At 37.8% G+C, this 23551-nt stretch overlaps 2 protein-coding genes across 2 annotated transcripts; both read right to left on the bottom strand.

Moving 5' to 3' along the window:
* Positions 1–16070: 16070 nt before the first annotated feature.
* Positions 16071–17393, bottom strand: LOC143619290 (general transcription and DNA repair factor IIH subunit TFB5-like). The gene is made up of 3 exons (XM_077091253.1): positions 17324–17393; positions 16538–16607; positions 16071–16445 (listed from the first exon to the last, which is right to left on the bottom strand). Exons 2-3 carry the CDS (start codon positions 16570–16572, stop codon positions 16268–16270), a joined length of 213 nt encoding a protein of 70 aa, XP_076947368.1. The 5' UTR covers positions 16573–16607; positions 17324–17393; the 3' UTR covers positions 16071–16267.
* Positions 17394–20906: 3513 nt separating this feature from the next.
* Positions 20907–23503, bottom strand: LOC143619288 (protein cornichon homolog 4-like). The gene is made up of 4 exons (XM_077091252.1): positions 23377–23503; positions 21828–22009; positions 21192–21314; positions 20907–21110 (listed from the first exon to the last, which is right to left on the bottom strand). Exons 1-4 carry the CDS (start codon positions 23446–23448, stop codon positions 21074–21076), a joined length of 414 nt encoding a protein of 137 aa, XP_076947367.1. The 5' UTR covers positions 23449–23503; the 3' UTR covers positions 20907–21073.
* Between the last annotated feature and the right edge of the window lie 48 nt (positions 23504–23551).

The following is a 23551-nucleotide window of genomic DNA, read 5'->3' as shown; positions in this document are numbered from 1 at the left end:
GTTGTAACTTGTAATTTATTTAATTAATATATATATATATGACCTTAACCATAAAACCTAACCCACTTCTCCCTCTCCCTCTCCCTTGTATGATCGGCAGCCCCCTCTCACCTCTCTCCTTGTTCGACCGAAAACCCACAAGCACACACACATACATGCAAGTTATTTTCAAACTTATTGAAGAATCCAAGGTGCTAACTAGGTAACTAACACCATATCTAGACTTTCTATTGATTTAATTACATCATTGAGCATACTAATCATAAACCTAAATGTAAATATGTTGATTGTTGATGAGTTAGGGTTGCGTTCGTGATTGTTAGTTCATAGGTTAATAGTTTGTTGAGTTTTTGATGAAAACTGTTGCTGGACAGATTCATAATTGCATGTCAAAACGACTATAACTTGATGTTAATGATGTGTTCTGAAGTGATTATTGATTCTTTGATGTCGTAGGTCGAGTCTAGTTTCTAAAGAGTCTGAGTTTGTAATTTTTGGACGTGTGAAAGTTAGTTTTTATTAATTTAGCGCGAGTCTGTTTCAGGAAGCCTTCTTGTAGGCTGTTTTGTTGTTAGTGTATCTCACAAACGACAAGACCAATTGAGTTGATTCCACTTCTGGAAGTTAATAATTTGAGTGGGGAATCCAACCCAATTGCCCTTGAATTAATTGGATTAACCATGTAACGGGAATAGGAAATAACGTTTTGTTGCGCATGATAATGACTGTTGTGTGCTTAATGTTTGTTTTGATCATTGTGAGAAAACCGTATATAATAAAAATATATTTAGAAACCTAACTTAGTTTTGCTTCTGTGATGATTTTTGGTGATTTTATTTACATGTTATGATTTATGAAATAGAGAATTCTTGACGTGTTAAAATCTGTCTCGGTAACTTAGCTGATGTATTCATTGAGTTAACATGAAAAGTGATTAATTAATCGATGTTTACTATGTGTTTGACATATTTGCCCTTGTGGGAGATAATTTATAGGTAATTTACCATGGTAACACTTAATACTATACTTGTTCACATATGTAACTTATCACCAACGTGTTTGTCGAGTCGCACTTGTCTCACAAACGAACACATCTCATGCATAACTTTTATGTGTCGAGTCTAGAGACTCACTCGTAGTTTAAACACTTAGAAATATCATTCTTGTTTTTAGAGCACTAGTGAGGATTTCTGTGACCCACACTTTTCTCGGATCTTTTTGTTAACTTCGCAAACAGTGAGTTTCATGGCCCCTTTTACTCTTTTAACGATTTTATTAGGGGGAGATAACATACTCCAACGATTTATATTTTGTTACTCATTGTATATCACTTGTAAGGCTAAGTGGAAACAAACCAACTAAGTCCTTCTGAACATCGAACCGGTTAATATTTGGATATTAGCGAGTCACCTTTGAGTAGTACTACTGGGTTTGACAAACCCCACCCAACTCTAAACTCGACTGTAGGTCGAGTGGGTGTAATTTTGGCTAACACATTACCATGGTCGTGGTTGACATGGTGGCAAGGAAATCGTATAAACAGTCAGCTTAGGTGTCGAACACTTAGTAATACATGCTTGATAGGTTAGCTACCTATTGATATATAATTGACTTAACACTATCTGGTAATGCTTAAACGCAACGCTTAAATTACTTAAACCTGTGAACTCACCAACCCTGTGTTGAAACTTTTCGTATGTTTATCTCAGGTAGCCGAGGCGGGCGAGCGGTATAGGACATGCATACTCTGAACTCTATTGCTTTAACTTTTCTTTAAATTTTATCATGATAACTGTGTTTTTGAGTCGTCCTGTGTGGCGCAACTATTTGCTTTACAATTTACGCTTCCGCATTTTTACTTAAGACTTGTATGTCTTGGTTGTTTTTGAAAACTTTAATTTTGGTGTTTGATATAACTAATGATTCCGATCCTGTTAGTTAACACCCTCTGACGGTAAAACTCCGTTAGTGGATTTTGAGGATGTGACAGATTGGTATCAGAGCCATTGGTTATAGCGAACTAGTATTACATTCATACCAGACTATAACCACAACGACCCATTAGTTATGATCTTACGCGCTGCATATAAGTATTTTTATATATATATATATATATATGATATATATTTTACCGTTCACTTTCTTTACTTCTTTTTCCTCATTGACTCATACGCGCGTAACCCATGCACGACTTATCCTGTAGGGATGCAACGCCATCGTCATCATCCGACCCAGTGTCCCACGCCCCATGAAAGGAACCGTAGCTTCCTAACCCATCACCACCTCAAGTAGTCCCAACACTAGCAGCCCCTGCACCGAAGAGGCACCGCCCATCTGGAGAAGTTTACGAGTGTAACGATAACTGTGATTGGTACCCAAGTTTGATTGAACGGATTGTTTACCGTGAGCAAGTTCCCCCACTACCTCTCCCGGGCTGTCCTATGTCCTTCAACACACTACCACCTCTAACCCTCCCGATGAAGCGCGTTTTCGCAGCTTTCGCCTCCTGTTTGGATCGTGAAATCGACATCATGCACTCGAAGAGAGTAAAGGTTACTGGAATGATAGAGGATGGATCTGAGGCTAGGAGGAGAATTTCCTACCTGACTTGACTGAAGCCATGAAGGAAGTTCAGGATGCTCATGTTCAGCAAATGAAGATAGTGACCAAAATGCAATCAGAGATGATAGACTTGCAGGAAGAAGTTTGGAATGTAAGAGGCCTTGCAGCGGCTGCTCTAGCTCGCTGCAATACACTAGAGGCGCAAATTGCTCCGAACGCAGCATAACCGGAGGAGGATCCTGAGGAGGAACCTGAAGAAGAACCGAAGGAAGAGCCGGCTGAGGAGGAGGCACACTTGGACGTGTCCTCAGACGACGACATCTCAGGATGATAACACCTAGACTCTTTCACAGGTTAAACATTTGCTCACGTAGGTGGCAATGTCGGCTTTCATGTTTGTCCACCAGTAAAGTACCTTCAGGTCATGGTACATTTTGTCTGAGCTAGGGTGAATGGAATATCGGGATTTGTGTGCCTCATCCATCACCAGATTTCTCAAGTCTCCGTAATGAGGGACCAAATCCGGTTTTCGAAATATCGGACCCCATCCGACTTGGTTTCAAGTTGCTTATCCATGCCCCGCATGTAACATCCCGAAATTTCCAAAATGATATTAATTATATTACTTAATAATAGAGGGAAAGTTGACTCGGGTTCGGGAAATAAATAATAGAGTAGGAGTTGGTATGAGTCGGGCTAGTGTTGGATTAATGGAGACGGGTTAAATGAGAATGGGCCTTAGGTCCATGGGATTTCAGGGATATAAATATCCCCTAAACCCAAAAATATCTTCATTTCCTTACTTTCAACACACACACCATCTACACCGCCGCCGGGCCGAGGAGAGGAACGGGCAGATCCGAGAGAGAGAGAGAGAGCGATTAGTTGTGTTAACAAGTTAAACGAGATCCAAACAAGCTCAAAAAGTCAGCCGTGCACAACTGAAGAAAGGGATTACGATCAACGGTGAACGTAACCGTGTTCAGGTGAGTTTCTAGCCCCATTCCTTGTTATGTTTTCGGGGCTGTGTGCATACTCGATGTGTTGTTAATACATTTATCCTAAGTGATAAGTGTATGTCATATGTGATATGTGTGATAGATATGAATGATTGTTTGTCGGTACGCGAACGATCTTCGGATATTGCGCGTACTGTCAGGTTAAAAATAAAGGTACGAATATTATATATCGAAGATGTATGAATATTTCAAATGAATACTTGTCGGGGCGTGAAAGATCTTCGGATATTGCACGTAACGACAAGGGGTATGGTTGTTAAATGAATGAGGTAAAGAATGCCTAGAGTGTTCTTATGTTATAATGTAAGTATGTGTATATAGGTACACGAATGGCATGTGAGTTCTACGTTCGACATAGTAAGTTAGGATGGCAAATCCCTCTAGCTTCTGTCGGACATAGACTCGGCTGGTGATGGCGTAGTTAAGGACTGCGAGCCTTATACGTGAAGTAGATGATATATGTAAACGTAGATAAGGACTGCGAACCTTATACGTAATGTAGATAGGCGTCAGCATAGGAAAGGACTGTGAACCTTATACGTGCTGTATTTGTAGCATAGGGGAGGACTGCGAACCTCGTACGTGCTATGAATTAGGTTGCAACATAAGGAAGGACTGCGAACCTTGTACGTGTTGTGGATGTATTTCAGCATAGGAAAGGACTGTGAACCTTATACGTGCTGATTTTGTAGCATAGGGGAGGACTGCGAACCTCGTACGTGCTATGAATTAGGTTGCAACATAGGGAAGGACTGCGAACCTTGTACGTGTTGTGGATGTACTATGGTATAGGGAAGGACCGCGATCCTTGTACGTACCATAAATGGTGAACATAGGTAAGGACTGCGAACCTTGTACGTGTTCACGACCTTGAGTACAGGTATAGACGGTGAACTATGAACGTACTCTCGGTAGACTGAGGTTAGTGATTGTAGATATGTATGTATGTATGGTAGCAAGTATGTATGTAGAACAGAAGGGTAACTAGTGAAGTATGGATATGTATCTACGGATATGTATGTATGTGTATGTATTGTATGGCGTTCGATTAACTAGAACTCACTCAGCGTAGCTGACTTTTAGTATGCACGCAGGTGAGCTGATTATAGAGTTAGCATGAGGATGACACACGGCATGGATTGAACGGCTGGCATCTGAAGAAAGAAGTAAAGATGTTTTAAATATAAAGTTTTGTGTTATGGTATCAAAGAAAAGATTTAATGTTTTGTAACAAATGATTGATGTTTTATATTCCGCGAAAAGTTTTAATAAACTCTGATTTGAAGAACTGTGTTTATGAGTAAATCCGACGCTAAAGTAGGGTCACCGGGTTCGGGGCCTTACACCGCATGAGTTCTGATGGGAGGTTTTCGTCTTTCAAAGCTTTGAGTTGAGCATCACGAATCTGATCAGGTAAGTTGGCATGAATCGTGAGTTGTAATGCTCGCACATGTCTAGGCTTAAGGGTTTCCTTTCTGCTGAGAGCATCGGACACCACATTGGCCTTGCCCGTGTGGTATTTGATGGCACAATCATAATCCTTAAGTAGCTCGATCCAACGACGCTGTCGCATGTTCAACTCCTTTTAATCATAGATATGTTGGAGACTCTTGTGGTCGGTGTAAATGGTATACTTGGTACCGTACAAGTAATGTCTCCATATCTAACAAGTAAACACACAAGTCCATGTAGCGAATTGTAGTTTGTAAATAATGAATAAACGAAATTGTAATTTGGATAAGATATATATATGCTACCCCCAAAAGTAGTAAAAGAGTAAAACGGGGGTGTGAGAAACTCACCAACTATTCATTTAGTTGACTTTATTTTATATATATGCTACAGGTACTTTCATTAGAGGATGAAAATGACGAGGATACTATAAGTTAGGTTATCTAGATAATAAACAAGAAGATGTTTATTTTGTTCCTTTTCCCTTGTGTTTGTTCATTTGAAATAACTTGTGTACTTGATGCTTTGAAATGAATTAATGATAATATTGTCACTTAATAGTGTCACATGTGTTTTGGGCAATCTGTACGTCACACTCGGGCGTATTCCGCTTTAGCCAGGGTGTTACAGATGGCAAACACCACAGCTCCGAGTTCCAAGTCATGGGTAGTATAGTTCTTCTCGTGTACCCGTAGTTATCGAGAGTCATAGGCTATAACCTTCTCAAGTGGCATTAACACGCAGCCGAGAACCTGTATCGAAGCGTCACAATGTACTGCAAAATTTTATGTTCCCTCGGGTAGGGCTAGGATAGGCGCGCTACAGAGTTTTGTTTTCAAAAGTTGGAAGGAAGACTCTTGCGCGTCACCCCAATTGTACTTAGTACCCTTGTGTGTCAGTGCGGTGAGGGGTTGAGCAATCTTTGAAAATCCCTCGATGAAACGTCGGTAGTAGCCAGCCAGTCCTAGGAATTGCCTCACCTCAGTCGGAGTCTTAAGTGCTTTCCAGTTTTTGATGGCCTATTCCTTGCCTGGATCAACATGGATACCGCTCTTATTGATCAGATGTCCTAAGAAGTGAACCTCGTGAAGCCAAAATTCACATGTAGAGAGCTTAGCGTATAATTTTTCCTTCTTTAGTAATTCCAGGATTAGCCTTAAGTGTTCTTCATGATCGGTCTTGTTCTTGGAGTAGACGAGGATGTCGTCAATAAAAACAATAACAAACTTGTCGAGAGACGCCTTGTATACTCTGTTCATGAGGTCCATAAACACGGCTGGTGCATTGGTTAAGCCAAAAGGCATAACCGAAAACTCATAGTGACTGTACCGAGTTCTGAATGCCATCTTCGAAATGTCTTCTTCGCGTACTCTTAATTGATGTTAACCAGATCTCAGATCGATCTTCGAGTAATAACTCGATCCTTGAAGCTGGTCGAAAAGATCATCAATTCGGGGTAGGGGATAACGGTTCTTGACCGTCACCTTGTTCAGCTCCCGGTAGTCGATGCACATGCGGAAAGTCCCGTCTTTCTTTTGAACAAATAGGACAGGAGCTCCCCATGGTGATGAGCTGGGTCGGAACAAATAGGACAGGAGCTCCCCTGTATTGAGTGGACAACTCCTGAAGCTCCGCCGGTGCGAGCCGATACGGGGCTCGTGCTATGGGTGCCGCACCGGGGGCTAAGTCGATTTGGAACTCGACTTGTCGAGTGGGTGAGAGTCCTGGCAAATCTTCCGGGAAGACTTCCGAAAAATCTCGCACAATCTGTATGTCTTCGGTCCGCTTCTCCTCCGCGGGTTTCTCAATAACATGAGCTAAAATCGTCGGATGACCCTTTCATAAATATTTATGCGCCTTCATAAGTGTGATGATGCTAGTAGTTATGTCGTTTTTCTCATCCTGTATTGAGATGATTTCTTCAGAAGGGGTAGTGATATGAACTATCTTGTCGTGGCATATAATCTCAGCCCTATTCCCTGATAGCCAGTCCATGCCGACAACAACGTCGAAACTACCAAGTGTAAAGGGTATGAGGTCGATATCGAAGGTATGACCCGACAGTTTCAACTTACATCCCGCTAGTACGTGTGTTGTTTCTACAGACTTACCGACAGCTAATTCAACAGGAAACTTAGCATCTAACGGTGTCGGGGTTAAGTCTAACAGTTTACTAAAGGCTTTCGACACAAAACTCCTATCAGCTCCAGTGTCAAACAAAATAGAAGCAAAACAGTCGTTTACAACCGGTAACCACGTTCAGATCACTGCGGGCCTGGCCCGATCCAATGACAAAGGCTCTACCCTTAGTACCGCCTCCGTTGTTGTTGTTGCTGCCTCAGTTGCCCTCGTTTTGTTTCAGTTTAGGGCAGTCCTTCCTGAAATGACCCTCCTGGCCACACTCAAATCACCCTTTTGTGGTTGCATGCTGTTTAGGGGCACCCTTACTCGTGAGTTCATCTCTACATTCCTTGGCTTGATGACCCAATTTACCGCATCGTAGACACTTGATACGGTCGCATGGGCCAGAGTGGTGGTAGTTACATTTGTTGCACCTTGGATACTTCCCAGCATAGTTAATCGAACCATGTCCGCCACTGGTGTTGTTGTTGGAACCCTGATCGTTGAAGTTTCGAGTGGGTTCGGGTTTACGATGGTGTTGTTGCTATGGGGGGGTTCGATGATAAGGACCTTGTGTTGTCAAACTTCCTCTCTCCATTCCCAGAGCTGTTTGTTGTTGTCGTTACCCGAGTTGTCAAGGGTTTTAGAGGTGGAACCTCTAGGTGGTAACGCACATTGGGCCACTGCTTGATCTGTCAGCTTGTGGGCTATTCGGATCGCTTGCTGAATAGTGGTCAGTTTGGAAGACGTCACCATACCCTGAATCTATGGCACTAAACCATCGATGAACATCTCAATTCTTTTTCTCGGCAGATCTACCATTCGCGGGCACATCACCGCCAGTTCGTGAGAACGGGTGGTGTAGGCTTCGATTTTAGAGCCCACCATCTAGGTGTTATCATCCTGAGATGTCGTCGTCTGAGGACACGTCCGAGTGTGCCTCCTCCTCATCCGTCTCTGGCTCTTTTTCAGGTTCCTCCTCAGGATCTTCTTCAGGAGCCTCCTCCGGTTCTGCTGCGTTCAGAGCAATTTGCTCCTCTAGTGTGTCGCAGGGAGCTAGAGCTACCACTGCATGGCCTCTTGCATCCCCAACTTCTTCCTACAGTCGAGTGGGTGTAATTTTGGCTAACACATTACCATGGTCGTGGTTGACATGGTGGCAAGGAAATCGTATAAACAGTCAGCTTCGGTGTCGAACACTTAGTAATAAATGCTTGATAGGTTAGCTACCTATTGATATATATTGACATAACACTATCTGGTAACGCTAAAACGCAACGCTTAATTTTACTTAAACCTGTGAACTCACCAACCCTATGTTGACACTTTTAGTATGTTTATCTCAGGTAGCCGAGGCGGGCGAGCGGTATAATGCATTCACTGAACTCTATTGTTTTAAACTTTCTTTAAATTTTGTCATGATAACTGTTGCTTTAAGTCGTCCTGTGTGACGCAACTATTTGCTTTACAGTTTACGCTTCCGCATTTTTACTTAAGACTTGATGTCTTGATTGTTTTTAAAACTTTAACTGTGGTGTTTGATATAACTAATGATTTCGATCCTGTTAGTTCACACCCTCTGACGGTAAAACTCCGTTAGTGGATTTTGTGGGTGTGACAGTAATATGGTTTCTGTTTTTGTTTACTCATAGTATTGGTCATGTTCCATTTTATACTCGGTGTCCGTCACTTTGTAGTGTGGACCTTTTGTTAAATTTTAGTTACCGTTTGAGTTTGGCTTTTTGGTATATTATGTTTTATAATGATTTTGTTGCATGCAATAGACCATACGCACCGTCTCATTGGTGCATGAATTAGCTAAACTGTGTACCCCTTTGTTTCTGGCTCTGGGTGCTTCTGTGTACACGGCTTATTTTGTGGATATATCATTATCGTGTTGTTTGATATCTGTTTCCGCATCTGTTTCCGTATATGCTTATGATTTTTGTTCAGTATCCGATTATGTCATGTAGTAGATTGGGTTATATCAGCATTTGTATCGGTATTGTATTTAGTATATGTATAAGTTTCAGACAGTTTGGTTATGGTTTTAGTGTCAATCTGTTTCTTTTGCTTTTCGTATGTTTGTCTTCACATTACTATTGTTCTTTTGGATACTAGGAAATTTATGGCTCAACAGTATTTTCTTGTTTGTGTTTGCCTTATTTTGTTAGTAGGTAATTCGGGAAGTCAGGGAAATCAATGATGAGAGTAAAATGAAGTTCAAGATTAAAGACTTTTATTGATTTTCTTTTAGCATTTAATAAATAAGACTTAGGATTTTCCTTCAGTTTGTTTGAACTCGTTGGTTGTCTTTGGATTCCTTTTCTTTTAGGATTAATTTCATATATACCCCTACAAACATTAGAAATATCATATATACCCGATCAAAATTAAAAGTATCATATATGCCCATTTTCAATAAACTGACCATTTTACCCCCATGGCCCCATCCATTATATTATTTTAAGAAAAAACTATTTTACACCCCCTTCATGTTTGCTCACTTCATCCAATCAGGAAACCACCATCGATCTCATCTCCTTCATGTTTCACCATAACACCATGGATGAACGCATCTGAATCTATTTCGCCTCTTAAAAAAACCCAATCTTGATCCAAACCCACCTTAGTGTCTGATTTATAACATCGGACTTGAAAGATTCGCCCCAAAATCTGGTTCAAATCTACGTCGTTCGAACACAATTTCGGTAGAACGACGGAGGGCAGACAATGATTTGTAACCATAAATCAAATATTATTTTTGCTAAATTAGGCACTACTGTAAATTACAATCACTTAGTTTGTCTCTAACAGAAATGCTTCTCATTTGAACTGATTCGAATCAATCAGAGATTATGGAGACTAAATTTTGGTCTGGCTTGATCCAATTGGAAAAGAAAAGATTTTAATTAAAACCAAGGATAGAATGGTAATTTAAGAATTTATTTTTATTAGGTTGGTCATATATGATATTTTAATTATTTTGTAAGGGTATACATGATATATTTGTTTTTGTAAGGGTATACATGATATTTTCAATTTTTACAATGGTATATATGAAATTGCCCCTTTCTTTTAAATGGATTGTGTTTGGTTTATTATATCTTTGGTGACACGCCAGCCTGTTCCTGGTTAGGGTGTTACATTGTATGACTTGGGCTGATGATACATGAGTTTGGCCTGCACTTCCTGGACCGATGATGGATTCAGTATTACAGATTTGGACGTATCAGAGGTGACGGTGGTAAATTGTAAGATGGTGTAAAATTAGGGGTGTTTGTGATTGCTTTTTGCATGAAGAGGAAAAGTTATACTTTTTGTGACTTATCAGCTTTTTGAATAAGTTATAAGGAGGCATGATAAGGAATCCTAAACACCCTCAGGGTGAACGTAATCATCTTGATATGATTTGATTTGCTTGGGGATGTTCCTGCCCACACCCAAGCCATTCGGCCCCAATTTGCTTTCCACCCTTTTTCTTCTTTGTCTCAATCCTGAATTGGTGTGGTGACACGAGCCATGATGTTTTTTTATTGTGCCCGAGGGATATTAGGTGGTATTCCCGACATTCCCGAAACCTAACCGAGCCAACCCCTAAGGGCACTCCGCTTATTCTCAGAGATGTCAATGGCTCTGTATAAGACTAGTTTTGGTATAAGTCCCATAAATCTGGGAACCCTAGCCACCATGACCGTTTGAAGACTTATTCTTTAGTCCACATGCATTTCAACTGGTACTCCGAGCTTTTAGGTGACAATTAGTCATATAGCCGTTGTAGGCCGTTATAGCTTTGACTCTTGGAGTAACCTGCAAACATAACATAAGTATAATATATAGTCTGTTAGTTCAGGATCCTACAACTAGCTGGGAATCCAAGTGACCGGGATAATTGCCAGAATAATGACAGGGATAAAATGATCCTAACAGTTAGTAGAGTAGAAAATGGGTTGTTAAACTAGTTACATAAAAACATGACATGTATATAAACTTAATTATTAAGTAATATATATATTTATTTTCGTTTGTACAATCACAAATTATTTATATTTCTATGGAATAAATGACTAAATTCTTATGTATTCTCTAAGGGTATTTAGTTGAACTAATTATTTATGAAGTTTCGATATAACCTAGTATAACTCATAAGAAATTGTTTGATAGTAGACATATGAATTAGTAATAGCATTTGATCATTTAAAATCAATCTACTAAAATATATATACAGAAAAAAAAGCAAAAAAAAAAAAAAAAAGACGGGGGGGGGGGGGGGGGCTCCAAACATATTTTTCATATAACCTTGTTTACCGCTAGATACTCTTACAAAAATTGTAATTAATTATAAAACAAGAATTAATAACTATTGAGTAATAATAGTTATAAGTTAAAAAAATGTGCTAAATATTAAAGATAAAAGCTTAATTTCTATATACGAGCTTTGAATATAGAGTTTATATTGAATAACAAATTACGTTTATAATACAAAACAATACACATAACTCTATTTAAAGGGCTGGACAAAACATATCTGAAGTAATTGGATGTGTTAGTCCACGTACTTGCTTTGATGAAATAGAATGTTCTTGGCTTAATGCTTAAATAAGCGATTTTTTTTTTTTTAGTAAAACTATTAGTGACTTCATAGAAAGATCCAAACGATTTACAATGAAGTGGCAGGTAAGCGGACAACTAGCTGTGCCACAACCCCCTTTTGGATAGCAAACTCAATCCGACTAAAAACAAAGTTTTGATTCTTATGGGCTGATACGTTATTATACACAACTTTCTGAACCATATTCAAAAGGTCCAAGGCATCCGGAGCTAAGAAACCAAAAGTGTCAAAGGCGAAAGGGATAAACACGTGTTGATTCTCCAAACAAGCTCTCTCGTGTTTAGCAACCTTGCCCGATGCCGCCTTCAATGCTGTCTGGCCTGCTACAAATCCAGTGTCCCTAATCCCAACAAGAGGGGACACTCCTGTGAGGTCGACACAAGTGTGTTTTCCCCCTACCCACCCAAAAACAAGAATATCGGCCGGTCGTAATGTAGATCTTCCTTCTTGAGGATTCTTAAGAAAGTTTACGGGGGCTTCCTTTTTAGCCGAAATTCCGGCTCGTTTAAGAACATCGCATAGAACATCCCTCACCAAATCATGCCTGTACTTAAACCCAGACAACTCTTTGCAGTGAACCGCATGCTCGCCAAAAGAATCCAAACAAACCTTAAGGAAAACTGGGGACGGCTCATCTACCGGAAACAAAGGGATCATTAACCAATACTTCAGGATTGCCCGGTACTCCAAAGCCGACATATGTTGGCCCAATCCTTCAATAGGGAGAACACTTAAGAAATCTTGAGCTCGAGGAGCCCGAAGACACTCAAACACCGCTTTCTGACGAGGGGATAAAACAAACTTCATTTCCAAACTCTTGATGATTCCACTATAAAGGGCACTCGCCAAAGAATGTTGGGCTTTAAGGGGGGGTGTCTTTATTAGAGAAACCGCTAATGTCAAAATCGGGAAGTGAAATGTGCAACCGATCTATCGCACTCCCATAATCGGAGTCAAACCCATCAATACCACAACCTCGAAGAATGTGGTCTTGCAATTCCCAAGATTGCGCCCTCGAGGCCACAAACGCATAAGTAGAAACGTCTGAAGCAGAACATAAACCCAAACCTCCAAAACGAGTCGGAAGTGATGCCAACCTCCATTGAAAATCTCCAAAGAAGGGACCACCACAAACCACGATGTCCTCAATCGCCCCCCGAAGGCCATTGTCAAACACAGAAACTGCTTCCCCTACATACACAGGTTGGCATGTTCTGAGACCAAACAACAACTTTCCAACTCCCATACATGAGCGGAGCAAAAGGAGCTCGCATTGAGGGTCCCGCAAACGCGGGAGATAGCTCATCAACTCCACAGCTCGCGAAGCCCTTTTCATAGCAAGTTCACTGATGAACTCGGCATCCCGGCTAACGGCTCCCCCGAGGAGTTTCACACCTAGTACCGGTCTTCCAATCTCACAGGGAAACACCCCCTCCTGCACTTTAACCCCATTGCATGACGGCCAAAATACTTCGGTTTTCTTAATATTAAGTTCAAGGCCCAGGCGGGGACCCTCCGACCTGATAATATCTAAAGCTTTAGCAACCTCTTTAGAGTCCCCAATAATTGTACCATCATCTAGGTACCAAGCATGAAAGAGAAGCTTACAGGAACTCTGGACTAGATGAATAAGTGGGTGCAGAACTAAGGCGAAAAGAAGAGGTTCCAAAGGGTCCCCCTGCTGAACCCCAGTGGTGGACCAAATGTGGCCATCCCCCACATATAGCCTGGCTGGTTGCCCATATAAAAAGTTTACCCATAAGGAAATAGATGGGCATCGGGCTCGAACCTCATTCAGAAGGGCAGTCCTGTCCACCAAGTTGAAGGCATTACAAAAATCAATAGTAAGCATAGCCAATGACCCATCAGATTGGAACTTACTTAAAAACCTGTTCGCGCTATGAAGAACGGCCTCTGCACCACTAGGGACTCCCACCCCAAACTGAAAGTCGCACAGGTATTTAGTAATGTCTTTCCCAACACCCCTCATAGCCACCTTAGATATCAATCTTCTCCAAATGGCACCTACGGCAATGGGTCTAATCCCATTGTCCGGTTTGAGCAACGGTGTGAGAGGAGCCGACGCAATGAACTCTGCCAAAACCCTTGGGCATCTCCCCCCCAAACATAAATTAACCATCGCAGTAGTAGCCTTTAATAACCCAACAGCGATCGGAGACCCCTCTCCACAAAATGCATCCAAAATATGTTGTGCCCTCAATCTTTCTCGTCCGCATGACGTCCCTTTAGGGAAGGATTTAATGCATCCAAGCACACAATCCTCATCAACAACAAGAGGAGGCTCAGAAAGCAATGAAGCAGGCATAACCGGCGGGGGCAAATTGGGATGCTTAGCCAGTAACGCTTTCAAGTTGAGAACTTTGCTGATCAAGTTGAGAATGCAAAAAATTGAATTCACACCCACTTCAACACACTTTATATACTTTTATTTCAACACTTTATATGAAAACTAGAATTGTAGACCCGCCATTGCGCCAGGCCCGTGTCGTATCAGTAAGTAGTGTGTTGACGTGTAAAAGCGATAGAAAATAGATCGGTATCGGAATTTATTATTACTAAAACTTAGATAAAGTAAACATGTTTCCGCGGGCTAAAGTTGGCAATGCATATTCTCGGTGCACTATTTCATGGTTCGTAAGTTGATTTCAATTTGGAATTGTATGAACTGAGTTGCGCGCTAACAGTTCGATTAAATGCACACAGGTTTGAAGAGTGCTGCAATTTGCTCACGTTATAGGTTGTGATTTACTTTTAATGATAAATTGTTGTTATTAGACTCTCAAGGCAAACCCTTTAATGTTCTGATTTTTAATATCTTGATATCTCTGTGTGCACATTTCGGGTGACAGAAAGAGAATTTATTTAGTGATTCATATGATATATGTTTGAGCTGTTGTAAGGCATATCTCTGTATGCATATTTATGTCATTAAAAGTACTCTATATAATCAACTAGGAAGATTCTCGGCGCGTTGCGCCGGGTTAATGATATTTATAGTCGTACTCGTACAACTTATCAAATCGTGCAGTGCGTTTGCAAGTCGATATGAATTCGATCGGTGTCAGGTTACGAAACCAGTAATTAAACCCCCCACCAAAAAAAAAAAAAAAAAAACTTTGTTAACGCAAAAATACAACAAATTAACCTAACAAAACATGTGTTGCGGTTACGAACCGATGACACTTCGATTGGTATCTGGTTACGACCCAAAAAATAAAGCAAACCATAAATTCGTCCACTCTATATACAACAATTTAACATATTTAAAAATTTTAAAAAATGTGGCGGAAAAAAAACATGCCTGTTGCAGTTGCGAACTGATACGAATTCGTTGATTATGGAATCGAGCGATAAAAAAAATTATGAAAAAACCCCACGCATTGCGTTTGCGAACTAACGCGAATTCAGTCAGAATCGACGTTGTCAAGACTAAATCATAAATAGAAAACCATGTGTTGTGCTGGTGAACCGACACGGGTTCGGTTGGTATCAGGTTATGACTCCCGAAATTAAAGCAATAAGTTAATTCGTCCACACTCAAAATACAACAGATTAACATATATTTACATAAAAAAGACCATGGCGTAAACCAAAATATAGGAGCGTTATGGCCTTAACCTGACGCGGATTCACCCAGACTCTAGAATCGATGGACTAAAAATAACTCACAGGGAAAAAACCTTGATTTGCGACCGCGAGCTGACGTGAATTTGACCGGAATCATTTGACGGTATCAACGATAAAATAAAACCCCACATTTTCTGGTAGCAAACCGACACGAATTTGAAAATATAAATAAACTAAAGCAAATAAGAAGTTTGACGACAAATCACATGATTGCGTCGCCAAATTTCTTAATTATTATATATTATAATAATAGCGTGAACTTCCACTTCTACAATTTTATCACTAAGAGCACTGCCATGCTAAAACCAAATCGATTTAACACTTCAGAAAAAGTTTTGTCTATAAAGAAACAAAAACTCACCTAGACATTTTCACGAACACTTAGACATGCTAATATGATCGGTTACAGTGTACCACATAGAAATCTCTGGCAATCAACTAACAAATTACAACATAAAACCGGAGATACGAAAGTACCTGATGTGGTTTGAAGGTTAGTTAGAGATGGCTGAACTGGGCGGCGGAGACGGAGCGGTTGTTTCCGATCAGAGCACATCGATGTTACTGACCAACCAAAACAGATTCTGACTGAGGATTGATCCAGTTAAATCTAAATTTGAGATCAGCGTGAAGCTAAAATCACAAATGATTGACAGCATCATCTATGAGACGTTGATAGATGAAATCCGTAAATGTGGCGATGTAGAAGCACAAATCACATAAACATAAGATTCAAATTCACACATGTAAATTAGAACTGAAAGGTCATAACCACATGTAGAAGCACAAAACACAAAAACAATATCAGAATTCACTTTTAAATGCCAAAAGTTTTACTCATTTGGACTGCAAATCAAGCAGGTTTCTCATAGGTGTTCTTCTCTCTAAACTCTTGAATGGCACTTCTTATCATACCCTCTACATTGCTACTAACAAAAAGATGCGTACCATCCAAAATGTGTATAATGAACTTCTGTGATTGCGGTAACGAAGCGTTGTAATTAATTATGAATTGCGCCATTGGTATGTCGCTGCATCGAGAAAACAAAGAAACAGACGGGCTCTCTTACGATTCGTACAAAATTGTAATTAAAACATAGATTTGGACAATAAAGTGGCTTACCATGAAATAAAGATTCCTTTGGCTGCATGTACCATGATGCTGAAGGCAGAAACAATGTTTTAGTAGTTAACTGCAATAACAACGTATGCAAACTCGGTTTAATAAGATTAACACACGAACATTGTTGTATAAATAATAAATAAAGAAATTAGTCAAAATCATCAACCTATAAAGGTTTGATAATTTGATGGTACAATTTATTCATTGATGAATTAAAACATAACCCGTATATTTACCCATGCCAAAGACATCAGCCCAAAACTGGACAAACTTAAAAATCGTCTTGTAACCAACCAAACGTTTAACTAATACATCATTGACCATGTAAAAAAATGCATACCTTTTTATTTTAAATGGGTTGACAGGTGACGCGCTTGATTAAACAGGCAAAACAAGTCAAACACGAACACGGCAGTTTATTAAACGGATTAGAAATGAGTAGCAAAACCTGAATTTGTTTTGGATTTACTGAAGAATGGCTAAATGAATTAAAATGAACAAGGTAGGTAGCAACTAATTCTATAAATTTGATATCAAAAATGGAAGAAGTTGATGCCAGATTCAAAGCAAGAGCAAATAACAAAAAATTGACTGTGCTCAATTAGAAACCCTAGATTTCTAAATTACTGATTACTATAAGAAATTAAGAATTGACAGTGATATTACTGATTAACAATTAACAGCAATTAAATAAATCAATCACCCAAATTTACGAATCGAGATCGAAAGAGAGACCTCATATGCTTGAATCAACTCAACGGATAGTATCTAATAAGCAAAACTTACTGCGTTTTTTGTCTGAGGGTTGAAGGTGACGATGGTACGTACGTTCTGGCGATTCTCCGTTATATGAACAATATGAACATTGCTCCTGCTCGTTTAGTTGTGTTTGTATACATGTATAAAAGTTTTTTTATATTTATTTATTTTATTTAAATATTTTATGAACGTTACTTTATTACTTCTAACATAAATTACTTCTAACATAAAATAAGAAACCAGTCAATCACATTCCCACATTGTTTTTTTTATTGTTCTTATTTCCTTTATCGTTATTCACGTTGATGAATACATCATTTATTTATGTTCGTGAACCCTTCACGAACACATTCATTTTCTTAATGAACGAACATGAACATAAAATCTCGTTCGGTAAGTGTTCGTGAACACATTATTTCCTTAACAAACGAACACGAACACGGTCTTGTTCGTGTTCGTTCGGTCCGTTCGCAGCACTAAGAATTGTTGTTTTTTATTAGGGCTCCGTTTGTGATAACTTCAGTTTCATACTTGATTATATAACCGTGTCTTATATCTAGTCTCACGACGTCGGGTACCTGTTGTCATAATTCATCTGGTTTGAAAGTAGACTCATTGAAATATCAAATATTTAAAGTTTGATGATTTGAAGTTACCGAAAACTTTAACATACTATTTTTTTATATAAGTAAGATTAGTAATAGGGAAAATTCCCAAATGATCCAAAGTATGAGAGAATAAAAAAAAGATTCTAAATTTTTTCACATTCTCAAACTAACTCATTAAATATGTATTGAGACGACGCTTTGGTAAAATAAACGACGGGATTTTTAAACCAATCAAAATTTGACATGTGGAAAGCATCTGACACATCCGACGAGATTTTTAAAAATCTCGTGGTTTCCGTCCATATTTTAAAGTTAACTCACTTTTTAAAAAACAGTCTATCCAGACGGTTTTTTATGTTTCTTGTCCGGTCCGTTCAAATTATTATTATTCTTAACTTTACATTCTTCATCTTCATCTTCATCTTCATCTTCATCTTCATCTTCATCTTCATCTTCATCATCTATATCTTTAATTTATGGGAAAATTCCCAAAATGACCCAAAAGTAGAGAGAGAAAAAAAAAAGATCTTATTTAAGTCAAGATTCCCAAAACAACCCAACAAATATTGTACTGAAGCGATGGGTTGGGAAAATAAACGACGAGATTTTTTAACCAATCAAAAGTTGACAAGTGTAAAGGTTCTGACACACCATACAAGATTTTTAAAAATCTCGTCTGTTCCGTCCATATTTTTAACTTAATTAACTTTTTAAAAAACCATCCCTCCAGACAGTTTTTTTATGTTTCTCTCGTTTGGTCCGTTCAAATTATTATTATTCCCAACTTCATCTTCTGTCTTCTTCATCTTCATCTTCATCTTCTTCATATTCATCTATATCTTCAAGAATGAGCAAACCTTTCTAAACCAGTCAACAGCTTGCTGTCTTGCAGCCAAATCCAAGTTCCCATTTCTTATTTTCTCCAAATAATGAAACCCCACAAACTGCTGACATTCTTTTTCAATCAATAAGCCCAAACACTCATCACTTTGCACAGGAAAATCAAGAAAACAACACTCTGTTTCAAGATTCTTGATAAAGCTTTGATTTTTATAAACATTTTGATCATCATTGTTATCAGACGAGAAGAAGATGAAGAAGATATAGATGAAAATGAAGAAGATGAAGATGATGAAGATGAAGTTGGGAATAATAATAATATGAACGGACCAGACGAGAAACATAAAAAACCGTCTGGAAAGACGGTTTTTTAAAAAGTTAATTAAGTTAAAAATAGGGACGGAACAGACGAGATTTTTAAAAATCTCGTCTGGTGTGTCAGAACCTTTACACTTGTCAACTTTTGATTGGTTAAAAAATCTCGTCGTTTATTTTTCCAACCCGTCGCCTCAGTTCATATTTGTTGGGTTGTTTTGAGAATCTTGACTTAAATAGGATCCTTTTTTCTCTCTCTACTTTTGGGTCATTTTGGGAATTTTCCCTTAATTTATTAATGTAATGTAAGCCAAATATGTCACACACACAGGGCGCCGGCACCTCCACCTCCGTCTATAACTAATTATTGTTCATGGTTAGATTATTGGATCAGTGGTTTCATGATGTGGATTTTTAGTATTCATGAACTGCATCCTGATTTCTCACATACCCGTGTTCAAATTATGGATATTTTAGAACAAAATGATACATCTTAGTTTTTTTGGTTATTGCCAGGATATTATAATTCTTGGTTTTATTGGAGTCATTTTACTGTAATTTTACGTACATAATGAAGATGAAGATGAAGAAGTTAGGGATAATCATAATTTGAACGGATAAGGTAGGAAACATAAAAAAAACCGTCTGGAGAGACTGTTTTTTACCAAAAGATTTAAAGAAAAAATTTGGACGACCCCCCCAAGATTTTCAAAAATACGATCGGAATTGTCAGCTTTTTGCCACGTGTCAGCTTTTAAATGGTTCATCAATCTCGTCGGTTATATTTCCAATGTGTCTCCTCGGTACAAAAACTTGAGTCATTTTGGGAAAGTTATGAATTTTTGGATCTTTTTATTTTTCTCTCTCTTCAAAAAGGTCATTTAGAGAATTTTCCCTTTAAAATATGGACGGCAACCACGAGATTTTTAAAAATCTCGTCGGATGTGTCAGATGCTTTCCACATGTTAAATTTTGATTGGTTTAAAAATCACGTCGTTTATTTTACCAAAGCGTCGTTTCAGTACATATTTAATGGGTTAGTTTTGGAATGTGGACAAATTTAGAATCTTTTTTTATTCTCTCTCATACTTTAAATTATTTTGAGAATTTTCCCTTAATAATATATTAATACATTTGGGTTTATGATGGTTCTGGCCATTGGGTTAGTTACTTAGTATTACACAATATCATGTCGAAATAAACTGTATGAAATTGTAAACTTGCTCCAAGCCTGAATAACTGGCTCGAATGCTTCATTTTTTTGCACTGGGTTATATTTTGTTGTTTCGGCTTTATTCTTGTTTTTTATGCAAGATCTAGAGGTTATATATTACACACATGTTCATCTAAAAAATGTTTGTTAGTAGAGAAGAAAAATGGGTTGTTAAACCAGTTACATTAAACAGTTACAAAATTGTTTTTGTTTTCAATGTTACTAATAACATCAAAATGTAAGGGTGTGTTAAAAAATCTAGAGAGGAAAATAATATATCATAGAAGAAAATTCTAATTTTTTTTACATCTGAATTAAAGTTAGACCCCAAAAAAATGACAACACACTGAAAGAAATCCAAACAAACACCAACATATACTGAAACAACTAACTTACCTTTGGGTACAGTAAACAAAAGAATATTAGATATCAAAACTCGACTCTCAGAAGCACCGATGCTATTACTTTTGATTCATGTAAAATAATTAATAAGAAATTACATCTTAAAGAAAGTGAATTTACATAAAGAAAACAGTACTGCAAAAATATGACCAAAAGTCTGCATAAAAGTATATAAAAATGAAATAACTAAGATGAACATAAAATCAAAAATCAAGTGTTGCAAACTTGCAATACAAAAAAGTGAAAAACCATGAGAAATGAATACCATTATAAATCTGAAACACAAGTAAAAAGAAAATGATACAACAACAAATGATTTTATAACTTAGAATCTACCCAAACAATCTAAACCTAAGTATCAATAATTCAAACTTCAATGCCTTAGTTCACTTTCAAAACCTACATTTCATCGTCGTCCAACGCATTATAGATCATCCTGCAATCAGCAAACACTAGTTATAACAATCCCAATTGAGCACTAACCATGTTATAAATAATTAATGAAAAAATGTATTACCAAAATAACGTAATAAAGAGAAGAAACACAAGATATCCAAGCTTGAAAAGCCGTTGCTTCTTTTCCCAGTTGAGTTGATTAAAGATCTCAGTCACATCCACAAGGTGTTGTTTTCGAGTGTACCTAATAATATAAGTTTAGATATGATCATTACACACGCGGAATAAAGTTTACATAAACTTTCAGGGTGACACAGTTAGGCCTGTAAACGAACCGATCGCTCAATGAACTGTTCAATGGGAAGTTTGTTTATGTTCGCTTATTTAATAAACGAACAAACATGAACAAAAAAATTTCTTCATTCAGTTAAACGAATGAACATGAACATATGTCTTGTTAGTTCATTTATTTTTTTTTTATGTTTATTTACGTCTGTTTATGTTCATTCGCGTACATTCATTAATATATTCATTTAAATTTGTTAGGCTCATTACAGCCTAGTCTAGTTTAAGTAACTTTTTAGACCCAGCACATTAACATATGCTTTTAATTGGTTTTAGCTCATTTATGTTCCTTCATCTATGTTCAGTTACGTTCGTTAATATTGTAAATAAACAAACATAAACAAAAACGAACGAGCACAAAGTATTTATATTCATTAGCATTTGTAATGAGTAGAAGGTAAACAAGACTTACAATCTCACGTTGTAGTAAAGGTATGGTAATGCAAGAAGAAACATCACCCAATGACCCGTGATAAGATATATCAAACATAACACGCCGTGTGTTATAAATTCTGGTAATATCACAAAGTTTATCCGAGATGCAGAGTCATAAGGGTTAATGTAATCAAACTCTAAATCTGCTAAGCACATAAGCTGCATAAACAAATAAAAATTCAAAGTCACAATTGTTTTGAGCCATTAATATTAAAAAATTATGATCCAAAACACAAAAATAGATGTTGATTTATAGATTAATTGAAATATGCTCAACCTAGAGATTTATTTCTAACATCACAACTTTGTTTACGACAAACATCATATAAAGATTTTACCTCTAATACCTCAACTTTGTTTAAAAGAAACATCATATAAAGATTTTACTTCTATATTTTCGTTTTCGCAAGAGTTTTGACTTTCAAGTGGACAAGAACATATAATCTTCTTCAATGTCTAATCCTTATTAAAGGTTGTTCTTTGAGTTACCATCTTCCCAAATAGTTAAACTTAGGGGTGGCAGTTCATGACACGATACGAAAATTATTAGGTTTTTGCTTATGACAACCGGTTTAAACATGTTGTGTTTGGGTTGACATGTTTTACATTAAATTAGACACGTTGACCCGTCAACCCACCAACAAGTTTAAATCAATTATTACAACCCATTTAACAAGTTTATAACTTGATTACAAGGCAATCCATTTAAACACGTCAACCCACCACCTAAGTTTTAATCACTTATTACAACCCATTTAACAAGCTTAAAACTTGATTACGACCCATTTAACAAGTTTAAAACTTGATTACAAGTTTACAATCCATTTAAACCCACCAACCCGTTTGATCAGATAAATGGATCAAGCATGTCGTGCAGAGGTGCACAGAGGAACCAGTTTCCCGAATCCCGAACCAAAACCAGAAGAGACCAAACCTAAACTGGTTTGGAACCATTTACATTGGAAGCGGTTTGGTCGCGATAAACTTATGCTTTTGTTAATATGAATTTTATGTTGTATATAGTTATTATATTTGAAAAAAATATATTTTGATACAAAATTGGTTCCAACTGAAACTGCAAACCGAACCGGTTTTTATACAGAACAGTTGTTTTGGATACTTGACATTTCAGTTTTGACTTCCAACAAACCAACCATCTTGCTTGCTTGCAAGAATGCATAATTTTATCTTACAAAAAATGTTGAAATAAAAGCAATAACAATGGTTCAAAAGGTCAACCAATGATTAGAGCACAAAACATAAACATAAACATAACAACAAATTTCATAATAACCAAATTATCGAAATCTCAATCGAATTAATTAATTACAACAGATGGGTAATTCTGAATCATATTAATTCACCAAGAACCCTAATTTGCCCAATTAGATTAAAATTGAGGAGATCAAGGGGCGTGATTGATTTCAATTGATGAAAATAAAATAGATGGCGAATTGCAGCAATCATATTAAATGATTAAGAGTAGAAATAGAAAGGGTAAAGTTGTAATTTGGAGAATGAAGAACCTGATAGATGACGACAACCAGGAGAGCTATGAGGATGAAGAAGAACAGCAGCCATGTCAGTATCTCACCCATCTCTCTCTTCTTCTTCTGGGCTGGCTTTTACTTGCTTCTTTCTTTCTATATACAAATAAATACAGATCTATACTATGTTAATGTTTCATAAAGCTCTATGTTT

Source organism: Bidens hawaiensis, unplaced genomic scaffold, assembly GCF_021521415.1.
Source record: "Bidens hawaiensis isolate Kalapana, Puna unplaced genomic scaffold, B.hawaiensis_p1.1 tig00002423_1, whole genome shotgun sequence".
In the NCBI taxonomy this organism is placed as follows: Eukaryota; Viridiplantae; Streptophyta; class Magnoliopsida; order Asterales; family Asteraceae; genus Bidens; species Bidens hawaiensis.
Note: the sequence above shows the minus strand (reverse complement) of the source record. Positions and strands in the feature narration are given on the sequence as shown.

What these genes read in the sequence shown, in the direction of transcription:
- LOC143619290 (XM_077091253.1), bottom strand. Translation starts at nt 16,572, where the DNA reads ATGGTACATGCAGCCAAAGGAATCTTTATTTCATG. An exon ending in AAAGGAATCTTTATTTCATG is followed by an intron (nt 16,446 to 16,537) that starts GTAAGCCACTTT and finishes TTCTCGATGCAG; the next exon opens with CGACATACCAATGGCGCAAT.
- LOC143619288 (XM_077091252.1), bottom strand. Translation starts at nt 23,448, where the DNA reads ATGGGTGAGATACTGACATGGCTGCTGTTCTTCTTCATCCTCATAGCT. An exon ending in TGGTTGTCGTCATCTATCAG is followed by an intron (nt 22,010 to 23,376) that starts GTTCTTCATTCT and finishes TTGTTTATGCAG; the next exon opens with CTTATGTGCTTAGCAGATTT. An exon ending in CTTTACTACAACGTGAGATT is followed by an intron (nt 21,315 to 21,827) that starts GTAAGTCTTGTT and finishes TTATATTATTAG; the next exon opens with GTACACTCGAAAACAACACC.